This window comes from Puma concolor, chromosome C2, assembly GCF_028749965.1.
Source record: "Puma concolor isolate L17-30 chromosome C2, mPumCon1.1.hap2, whole genome shotgun sequence".
Lineage (NCBI taxonomy): Eukaryota > Metazoa > Chordata > Mammalia > Carnivora > Felidae > Puma > Puma concolor.
In genome coordinates, this window is record NC_141675.1 from 41,533,118 (window position 1) to 41,545,153 (window position 12,036).

The 12,036-nt window shown below is 37.9% G+C and overlaps 1 protein-coding gene across 1 annotated transcript in view; it reads right to left on the reverse strand.

Moving 5' to 3' along the window:
- Window positions 1-302: 302 nt before the first annotated feature.
- The window catches only part of LOC112850001 (uncharacterized), a 41,610-nt gene continuing 29,876 nt past the window's right edge, over window positions 303-12,036 (reverse strand). Inside the window, exons 3-4 of the mRNA XM_086674487.1 lie at window positions 6,958-7,038; window positions 303-3,359 (exon numbers count right to left, since the gene is read on the reverse strand). Of these exons, the coding sequence (XP_086530613.1) occupies window positions 3,099-3,359; window positions 6,958-7,038 (342 nt within the window). The 3' untranslated portion in view covers window positions 303-3,098. The remainder of the gene's footprint in view (window positions 3,360-6,957; window positions 7,039-12,036) is intronic.

Here is a 12,036-nt window from a genome sequence, read left to right on the forward strand (position 1 = left end):
TCTTTTGCATGTTGGTGTCCAGTTTTCCCAACACCCAACATTTGTTGAAGAGACATTCTTTTTCCCGTTGGATGTTCTTCCTTGCCTTGTTGAAGATCAATGAACCATATAGTTGTGGGTTCATTTGGGGTTTTCTATTCTGTTCCATTGATCTATGTGTCTATTTATGTGACAGTACCATAATATTTTGATTACTACAGCTTTGTAATATAACTTGAAATCTGGAATTGTGATGACTCTAGCTTTGCTTTGCTTTTTCAAGGTTGCTTTGGCTATTCAAGGTTTTTGGTGGTTTTTGTATCTTTATTTTTTTAGAAGGAATTAAAAAAAATTTTTTTTAACGTTTATTTATTTTTTAGAAAGACAGAGATAGAGAGTGTGTGGGGAGGAGCAGAGAGAGGGGGAGACAACAGAATCCAAAGCAGCTTCCAGGCTCCAAGCTGTCGGCACAGAGACTGACATGGGGATCGAACCCAGGTGCCATGAGATCATGATTTGAACTGAAGTTGGACGCTTAACCAACGGAACCACCCAGGAGGCCCTTGTATCTTTGTTTTAAAGTGTAACATCTATACGTAGTATATAGTCAGTTCTTTTTTTTTTTATCCATACTGAAAATTTCTGGCTTTTAATAAATCTATCGAATGTTTAGTTATATTCATATCTAATTTTTAGTGTTTTTTTTTCTGGGATAACAGTACATATCCTTAACTTTTCACAGCCTATTAGAGCTAATATTATAGTACTTCATATTAATGTAGAAACACTAAAAATATGTGGGTCCATTTAATCATTTTTGTGACAATTGTCATATGTAGAATCTCTTCTATATGTTACAAATTCCTCTGGGGTTATAATTTTTGGTGTAATTATTCATAAGAATTTAAAGGACTTAAGAGAAAAAGGTCTTTCCATGTGCCATTTCAATGATCTTTATTCCTCATGGATATACAAGTTTTCAGGTGGCATAATTTCCCTTCAGCCTGAAAGACTTTCCTTAGCATTTCTCGTAGTCCAGGTATAGTAGTGACGATTTCCACTTTACCTTAAAATATCTTAATGCCATCTTTATTTCTAAAGCATATTTTCACTCAACATAGAATACTAGACAACAGTTTATCCTTCACTACTGAGTTTTGTGAGTTCTTTATTTGTTCTAGATAGTTGCCCGTTTTGGGATATGTAATTAGCAAATTTTTCTCCCAATCTTAGCTTATCTTCTTACTTTCTTTACAGACACTTTTGCAAACCAGTATGTTTCAGTTTTGATGAGGTCCAATTTATCAATTTTTTCTATATGTATTGTGATATTGTTGTCAAGTCTAAGAACTCTTTGCCTAGTCCTAGATCTTAAAAACTTTCTCCATTTTCCTAAAAATTTTATAGTTTTACATTTTTACATTAAAATATCTGATGCATTTTGAGGTATTTTTGTGCAAAGTATGAGGTTTATGCTGAGATTTATATTTTTGTCTGTGGATGTCCAACTGCTCCAGCAACATTTATTGAAAAAGCTAGGGGTGCCTGGGTGGCTCAGTCGGTTAAGCATCTAACTTTGGCTCAGGTCATGATCTCACAGTCCATGAGTCTGAGCCCCACGTCGGGCCCTGTGCTGACAGCTCAGAACCTGGAGCCTGCTTCAGATTCTGTGTCTCCCTCTCTTTCTGCCTCTCCCCTGCTCACACTCTCTGTCTCAAAAATAAATATTAAAAAAAAAAAAGCTATCCTTCCTCAATTGAACTTTTTTTTTTAACCTTTGTAAAAAAATCAGTTGAATAAATTTGTGTGGATCTATTTTGGGATTGCATATTCTGTTCCATTCATCTATGTGACTGCCTCCACCAATACCACACAGTCCTCATTAGTATAGCCACATATTAGGCCTTAACACTGGGTAGAGGGAGTTCTACCTCTTTGTTCTTTTTCGTAATTTTCTTTTCTTAGCTCTTCTAGGACCTCTGCCTTTATATACAAATTTTAGAATAAGCCTGTCTACAAAACAAGTTTTTTGGAAACTTAAGAGGCATTATATTAAAATTATACATCAATATGGGGAGAATGCCTTTACTATGTTGACTCTTCCAATACAATGTAACAGTATACCCATCTCTTTATTTATATCTTTGGTAACTTTCAGCATACAGATCTTGTGCATGTTTATGAAATTTATGAATAAACTGTGAGTTATCATTCTGCCTAAAATCAAGGCCTAGAAAAGACTACCTAAGTCTTATCTTCCTTGGAGTCATTGTAAATGGTATCACATTTCTAATTTTGTTTCCTACATGCTCGTTCTTAGTACATACAAATGCTATTGATTTCTATAGCTTGATCTGTGTCCTGTGACCTTTCTGAACTCATTCATTAGTCCTAGGAGTTTTGTTTAATTGGTATGTAGACTTATATTGGGATTTTTCTTGCAGACACACATGCCAGCTTCTTGAAACTGTGGATTTACATATTTTGTCAAAACTTGGGAAGTTTTTAGTCATTTTTTTTTTAATACTCTTTCAATCTCTATCCCTTTGTCCTCTCTGATAACAAATATTTTGGGTTCTTTGTTATTGTCCCATGGGTCCTTGAGGTTCTGTTCATTTTCTTTTCATCAATTTCCTCTTTGTTGTTTGGATTGGGTCAGTTACATAAAGTTCATAGATTCTATCCTCTCTCATTTCCACTCTACTACTGAACCCATGTCGCATGTTTTTTGTTTGTTTTTAAATTTCTGTTACTATATTCAGCTCTACCATTTCCATTTTGGTCCTTCTGTTTCTGTGCTGAGATTTTCTATTTTTCCATCTCCTTGAAGAGAATTTGTAATTGTTTATGGAATAATTTTTATGATGATTGTTTTGACATCTTTGTGAGATCATTCCAATATATGATTCATCTTGGTGTTAGTTATCAGTTAATTTTCTATCCTCATTCAAGTTGTGATTTTCCTGTAATGAGTGACTTTTAAAAAACTGTATCCTGGACATTTTGGCTTCTTTATAAGGAGGCCCTGGGTTCATTTTAATTTTTTTGTTTTAGGAGGCAGTCCCCTGTCTATCTTTGGCCTAATTCTATGGGCCATGGTTCCAATAACCCTATTATTTTCAGAACCAATACAGTGCTGTTTTGCTATCTGCTGCTTGTCTTAGTTTGTGACCTGCAGTCGTCACTGGTCCCAGCTGTAGCTGTTTCAAGAAGTTGAAGGAGCTTCCCCAGGCTGAGTGCCTCTTGCCTATAGAGAAGAGATGCTCTAGCACATGGGACAGTGAACATTTCCCAGGTTGGGTGTTTGTCTTATTATGATACCTTTTGCCAGTGTTGCCAGCTAAATGACGTTTCCGGGCTCGGGAGAAGAGTCTCATGCCCTGTGGGAGATAAGAGCACTTCATGGTCTAGACACGTGTGGTGGGATCCCCCTGGTTGACGTCCTATAACTACCTGATGTCTCCGGGAGGAAGAGCACAGTCTCAGGCCTGAGAGGGAAGAAGAGCACTTCCTCTGGCTATTTAAAGTCAGGGGCTCTTCCCAATCTGTCCCTTGTGATTCAATCAGTGTCCCCCGGCACTGCGGATGGGACTCCTGATCAGTCAGGAAGAGAAGTTTCCCTACCTGGGCCACACTCTGTTCTAGGCTGCCATCAAGAAATGCCAGAGCTGGAAATCTTCTTATATTGGGTGGGGATTGTAAGATACCGGCTGCTGTATTGTTCCCCCCTACGCCCATGCTGGGGTCCCAAACAAGTTCCCCATTCTTTACCAACTTTCAGTTATCGTTTGCTGTCTCTTCAGTTTCCTCCAGAGTTTATAATGGTATGTAGTAGGGAAGAGCATGAGGAGACAAATCTATGCCATCCTGTACAGACCACAAGTTACATTTAACTTTTCTAGCATCATTTTTATGACTGCATAGTACTAAATTATAAAGATATGCAATTAACACATAAAGTGAAGTCTTGATGTATCCTATCTTTGAACAGGGTTGCATTCAAAGAAAACATATTTTCAATTCCAAGAGCACTTCAAAAATAATGTGCTTTTTATCAACGAGGAGCCAGACTTTTATGAAGCATGTGTTATATTTGAGTTACACAGAAAATTTAAAGGTCTTCTAACTTCTGTAGTCCAACAGTTCATCATTTCTTTGGAAGATACTCTGAACTGAGGTTAAGGAGAAAGAAAAAGGAAAGAAGATGAGACAAGGAGGTGAAGGAGAAAAAAAAAAAGTCAGAGGAAGAAGATAGGCAGGAAGTAAGTTGGAGGCCTAAAAAAATAGCAAAGAGCTCAGTGGAAAGCTTATGTGAGGAAGATCCATGAGAGATAAGGGAAGGAAGGCAGTCAACAGGGAAATGGGAAAAACAGTAACAAAATTCACATGGTGTTCTTGTGAACACCAAGAAGAGGAGATTAGGACATACAGACACCAGATTCACGCCTGCACAGATGACCATGTGAACACAGTGACAAGGTGGCGGCCACCTGTAAGCCAAGGGGAAAGGCCTCAGAAGAAACCAAACCTGCCAACCGTTGACCTTGAACCTCTAGCTTCCAGAATTGTGACGAATTACATTTTTATTGTTAAGGCCACCCAGTCTGAGGTATTCTTTTATGGGAGCCCTAGCAAACTATAACAGTTGCACAACTCTGAAAAGATACTAAATACCACTGAATTGTATACTTTAAATGGGTGAAACTTATTATATAGAAATAAAATCTCAATAAAGCTGTTTCCAGAAAAGTACCATAGGCGATTCCCTCTCGCAGAAATGGTTACAAACTATGGGCTAGACCATGTTAACAAACAGTCCTGACATTTCTGTGCATGGCCCTGAACTCAATGCTGCTAGGTTTTGGGTTTGATCAGATGCTCAAGGACCTCACAGTCCACTGTATAAAACTGTTCAAGAACCAGAAAGTGTGACTACTGTTTTGGAGTGAATCTAAAATTTGAAGGGCCAAAGCAGATAAAATTTTGCAGGCCCTCGTTAAGAAACATACTACAGAATTATGTGTGAAAGTGAGTATTGCTTTAGATTTATAAAAGAAATCACAAATTTTACAAATTGAAAATTAAAAAAACCTGACGAATGCCACAATCATCCTCCAATCCAGAAATATTTTTATTCATTACAAAATTCACAAATCAAATTGCAACTGTTTATGAACAAGCAACATAGAAAAAGGTAAAGCAGCTCAAATGATTGCAACTTGACTTGGCTGATTTTATAACTTTTCCATTACTATGTAATTCATTATTGCAAATATAACAGCTTAAAACAACATACAGTTATTATCTCATAATTTCTGTGAGTCAGGAGTCTGGGCACAGCCTAGCTGGGGCCCTTGCTTAGGGTCTTACAAGGCTACAATTAAGGTGTTAGGCTGCATTATCCTCTGGAGGCTGGACTGGGTGAATGTGTACACAAGCCTTTTCGGTTTGTTGGCATAATTCACTTCTTGGCTGCTGTGTGACTGAGGTGTCCGATTGCTTGCTGTCAGCTGAAGGCTATCTGCAGTTCTTTGCCACCTGGACCTCTCCCTAGGTTCACGTACAGTGTGGTAGCTTACTTCTTCAGGTCAACAACAGAGAAAAATCTTTCTCTAAGACTTTTCAGCTAAGGTAAGAATGACATCCCATACCTTTGTTCTATACTGTAACCTAATGAAGAAGGAGATACCCCATCTCATTTTAACATCCTATTGTTTTAGAGCAAGTCTTGGGCCCTGCCTACTTCCAAGCTGTGATAAGTGGTGTCATAAACTGATGTAATTGCAATGTGCTGGAAATTATTCAGTAAAATTATGCAATTACCTAGGTTAATGGCAAGATTATGTATTAGACATCACATCGTGGCCCAATGAGAACCTTGTATGCTCTTGTCTGCTGTACTTGTTTGCTCTTTGTGTGAGGGCAAGTTATTGAGAGGTATCAGCCTGAAGCATATATATGAGAGAGACTCAAACTACCTGGAACGTGAACCAGAGCATCCTATTTTGTGCCAGGCTTTGGGTAAAAGAAAAAGAAAGACTGTAGTGATTCAAAACAGGAGTGAAAATGATATGAAAATATAAAAGAGACAGAGAAACCATGAATACACAAGAGGTAAGGATTCCATGGATGAGCTGCCCTCATGCGGAAGCCCTCTGCCAACTTCACGCACGGGCCTATGAATAACACAGCATTCCTGAATATTTTTAAGTCCCCCTGAATGAAGGGAAATGACCAGGGAATCCTGTGGAAGACTGTGGGTATAAAAAAGAGAATGTCATACCTGTCCATCATGTTAATAAACATTACCTAACACTGGAACTTCAGTTTTCTTATGTACAAAATAAATAAAATATTATTATCTGTAAACAATATTTTATCTATGAAGTAATACAAAAGTTTCTCCTAATGGTCAAATTCTATGATTGTGTAAATGCTCTCAAATATTCCTTATTGTACTCTGAAGAAAGTTTGTCACATATTTGAGATGTAGAAAAAACTGAATTATGGACTTTCAACTTAGAACAAGTCCTCAAGAAAACTAATATTGGGGAAAATAATGTTGGAAAATTAACCTGAAGAATATGCGGTTTGTTTACGTAAGTACCCACAGAAAGAATTATAGTTATTATTTGAATTAAATATTGACAACTAGAAATACATCACAAATATTCACCAGTACTGTAGGACAGCATCTATTTGCTCAGTATGGAAAATGCTAGATTAGATATATACCCAATATCCAGAAGTAATAAAACTTTACTTTCTCATTATTTTTCTAAAACATTTATTTCCCACTTAGAGCACTTATGCATTATCTGAAAGCTGTAAACAATGTTTATAGTGTAGTGTCATTTATCTAAATAGAGTTGAGAATCACGGATACATTAATAATATAAATAACAGTAATAATAGTAAAACATATTTATTTAATCATTATGAAAACCCTAAAGAGAGGGAATTATTACCCTTACTCACCAATGCTGAGGGAGGCTTCATTAAGGGTTTTGTACCAAAAGGACAGTGCCAGATTATCAAACCCAGGTCATATTGGGATTTCTGAAGCAAAAATAGTATCATTTTACATATTTCTTACATATAATAATATGATTGAATTCAACTATTTACATTTATTCCTAATTCCCAAAGAATGGATGAAATCAAACCACTACTAGAAGAGAGATTTTGCTGTTAATTCTCAAAATACTGATTCCCATAACGCATTGGGGCATGAACATAAACTTTGCACTTCTTTCTTCAGTTGAAAAAGACACATCAGTTCCATACTTCACATGTGGCAGTATGTGAACTGTACAATAAAACAGGACAATGCTAGAAACCAAGAAACAAAAATGGACCTACCCGTTGATAAATTGGTTTCATGGATCTATGTTCCTTGAAGCCAGAGACCCTGTGGTCTCACATGTTATCAACATTCAGGTGTCTCACTCACCTGTACTGGAACACTATCTGCCTGATCACTTGGCAGAATTCTAGAAGATTTTTTCCACAATTTGACGAAATGAGAAGTTCTGGGATACTATACACATTAATGAGGAGTATGAAAAGTCAATTCTTTCTCTTAAGGAAGTGCTTGCTTAACTATTACTCAACCACATTTTCAGTAAGAAAATGTAATAAATTATTATTAGTTCAAATCTGTGTTTCCATTGCATGAAGTTCACATTTTTTCATTCTGCCAATCCTAGTTCCTTCCTACATTCTTAAACATGTGTTAAATATTGCTCATAAAAATGCCACGTATGGTAAAACTAGAGAGTCAGTCCCTGGATATGAGTAGCAATTTTATAACACAGCAAAGAACAAAGGAATCTGGTGTATATTGTCCTGCAATTTCATGTATGCACAACTTAGAAAAACTCAAAATACAAAATATAAGCTCACTACTGTTTGGATTGGCCTTCCTCATCTTTAAATTATTTCCCAGTATTGGGCAACTAATGCTTACTACAAATTCAATACTACATAGCTTTTAAATAACTTCATAATAATACTTTTGCAAAATGACTACATCTCATCAAAGTAATCCCATACATACATACACACACACATACACAAATCAGATGCAAGAAAAGATCTGTTTGCTTCTTTTTTAGCAGAGCTTTACCTTGAGGTTGGTGGCATAAAGAACATGCAAGAAGTCTCTTTGCCTTAAATAAGCAGTAATCCTACAGAAATTTCTTAGACAATAAAAGGATTAGTTAACTAGTTATTTTGAAAAACATGAATTCTTATCAAGAAAAATGCCGTTGTTATGAAATGCAAGAAAATATTCCAAATAATGTCAACTATTAAGTTGACATTATCAATGTTACATAAACTTAAAACAAAAAACAAAAGAAATGTTACATAAACTTCCCAAGTACTTGTACTTACATGACTTTTTTTTGGTAAGACTTACCTTTTTAATTATATAGAAAATGGCACATTAACAATTTCATCCATCTTTTACATAATTACTATATTTATAGTCACATATGCATATATACACACATAGAAAGAAAATAAATTTACTACTTAAATTTTCAAAATTCTTTTTCCAACAATCATTAGATTTTGTTCACTAAGACAACAGTTCTCAAGTGTGGTCCCCAGACCAGCAGTATCAGCATTACATTGAAAATATTTAGATGTGCACAACCTCAGACTCTCCTCTAAACCTACTGAATGAGAAACTGTGGAGATGGGCCCAGCACTCTGTAATTTATCAAGGCCTCCAGGTGATTCTGAGGTGCTGTTGAGGTGGAGAACCACTGCTCTAAGAGATCTTTAGCTTAAGGGTTAGTTGTAATGAAAGCATTTCTTCTGTTGATCCAAAATTGAATAGAAAAAAATATTTTTAAGTATTTTTTAGAATGGGATAGCAATTAAATAAGCTAACAAACTGAACTATGCAGGTGTGATAGAAATCTCAGATATCAGGCTAATAATATAGAGTATCCTTTCAAAAGTAAAAGAAACATAATAAGAGCTAATGCCTTCGCATTGTTTGCTGTCTGGGTGCCAGACATGGTCCTAAGCACTTTATTTATAAGATATTTAATCTTCAAAACAACTCATATAGCTTTGTACTGTTATCCTGCTCATTTTACAGATGGGGAAACTAAGGCATGGAGAGGTTCGCTGTGACTGTCCAAAGCATGCACTTGGTAAGAGGAAAAGTGAGGCACAGAGTAACAAGTGGCAGAGCTGGGATGCTAATTCTATTTTTTTAATGTTTATTTATTTTTGAGAGAGAGAGAGTGCAGGCACAGGGAAGGGGCAGAGAGAGAAGGGGACAGAGTATCTGAAGCAGGCTCTGTGCTGACAGGAGACAGTCCAATATGGGGCTCAAACTCACGAACCGTGAGATCACGACCTGAGTCGAAGGCAGACCCTTAACCGACTGGACCACCCAGGCACCTCTGGGATGCTAATTCTAATTGGATATTTCCATAGTCCCTAATCTTAATTATGAGGAAATTTATTATAAGCTTATAAAAAATTATTTTAAGTACTTAATTTTTATTAATAGACCATTTGTTTGTTTCTGAAAAGTAAAATACTATTTGTAGATGAGTGAAAATGGAGAACTTTGGGCCTAATCAGAACAATCCAACTGTTAGGATTTGGCCAGCAAAGTAGTTTGCTTATTTATTTGTATTTGAGGCATTAGATTGGGCTGCACTCCCTCCCTCCGTCTCTGATGTCCTATATTTGCAGCACAAAAAATTCTGGTTCAAGCAAACAAAAGCCAAATCTGAATCATAAGGATGGTCATAGCCCCTCAATCAACTGCCAGACTTAAGCCAGTTTATATACTCAAAACCCCATGAGTGAAGGGGGGACCAGGTCCTGTTGAGGAAGGACCCTGAGATATTACTAAAAATATTTACTATTAGGGGTGCTGGGTGCCTCGGTTCGTTAAGCGGCTGACTCTTGGTATCAGCTCAGGTCATGATGTCAAGGTCATAAGATCAGGCCTCTGCACTGGGCTCCACACTGAGCTTGGAGCCTGCCTCAGATTCTCTCTCTCCCTCTCTCTCTCTGCCCCTCTCCTGCTCGTATGTGCACTGTCTCTCTCTCTCTCTCAAAAAAAAAGAGGTTTTTTTTGTCTTACTGTTAATATTTCTTTCAGACTTCCCCAAAGGGACCTATGGCCTTTTACCAGCATAACTAACTGTGTGCATTGAGGAAAAGGAAATAATCCAACCATTTGGGGACTACTTGTCACTGCCTCTGAACTAATTCCACAAGACCCAAAACATCACTGTGGCCATCAGTCAGAGCAGAGGCTTAAAAGGTCAGGTGGTCAATGGAGTTTTTAACTCTGTCTCTCAATGGGAGCCCATCCTGTGGTTATTCCCCAGCTCCAGAACGCACAGTTGGAAGATATATTCAGCAGCTGGCACAATTTCCAAATTGGTTCCCTGACATGTGGAACGAAGGCTACTATGGTGGAAAAAGCCAAGTTGAAGCTACTATGGCCTCCTCTACTCAGCAAAATAGTAAGCCAAAAGCATTATTCCATTCCTGGAGGTATCACAGAGATTAGTGCCACTATCAAGGACTTGAAAAAGAGTAAGAGTGGTGATTCCCACCACATCTCCATTCGACTCACCTATGTGGCCTGTGTAGAAGACAGATGGATCTTGGAGAAGGTCAGCGGATTATCATAACTTTAACCAGATGCTGACTCCAATTGCAGTCGCTGTACCAGATATGGTTTCATTCCTGAGGAAATCAACCCATCTTTGGGTACCTGGGATGCAGCTATTGATATGGCAAATGTCTTTTTCTCTATCCCTGTCCATAAGGTCCACCAGAAAAGCAGTTTGCTTTCAGTTGGCAAGGCCAGCAATACACCTTCACTGTACTACCTCAGGGGTATATCAACTTTCTAGCCCTGTGTCATAATTGAATTTACAGGGATCTTTATCTAAACTCTTTCCTTCCATAAGACATCACACCAGTCCATTACATTGAGGACATCATGCTGATTGGACCTAGTAAGCAAGAAGTAGCAACTATTCTAGACTTACTAGTAAGACATTTGCTTATCAGAGGATAGGAAATAAATCCAACAAAAATTGGGTCTTTTACCTCAATGAAATTTCTAGTGGGTCAGTGCTATAGGGCATATTGAGATATCCTTTCAAAGGTGAAGGATAACCTGTCGCATCTGGCCCCTCCTACAACAACAAAATACGTGCACAATGCCTAATGGGACTCGGGATTTTAGAGGCAACATATTCCTTATTTGGAAGTGTTACTGCAGTCCATTTACTGAGTGACCTGGAAGGCTGCTAGTTTTGAGGAGGACCCGGAACAAGAGAAGGCTCTGCAACAGGTCCAGGCTGCTATAAAAGTTACTCTGCCACTTGGGTCATATATGATCCAGCACATCCAATGGAACTTGAACTGTCAGTGGTAGATAGGAATGCTGTTGGAATCACTGGCAGAATTCACCTATAAGTGAATTTCTCTGCAGGCCCTTAGAATCCTGCCATCCCTTGCAGAGAAATACTCTCCTTTTGAAAAATAGCTCTTGGCTTGCTATGAGATTTAGTAGAGGCACCCAGTCACCATGGGACGTAAACTACCCATCATGAATTGGATGTCACCTGACTTACCAAGCCATAAAGTTGGATGTGCCCTGCAGCACACTATCATCAAATGGAAGTAGTATATGCAGTGGGCCCATGCGCATGGAATTCACCACCATTGCCATGTTCCTCACCATCCTGAAGCAGCTAGCTTGATCAAATGATGGAGTGGCCTTTTGAATACTTGGTTATAGCACTAACTAAGTGGCAATGCCCTGCAACTCTAGGGTAGGCTTCTCCAGGAGGCTGTATATACTTAGAATCAGCATCTAACATATGGTTCTGTTTTTCCTATCATCAGGATTCTTAAGTCCAGGAATCAAGGGGTGGAAATGGGAATGGCACCACTCACTATTACCCACAGTGACCCATTAGCAGAATTTCTACTTCGGTTTTGCAACCTTATGCTCTGCTGGCCTAGAAGCCTTAGTACCAGAATGAGGAATGGTTA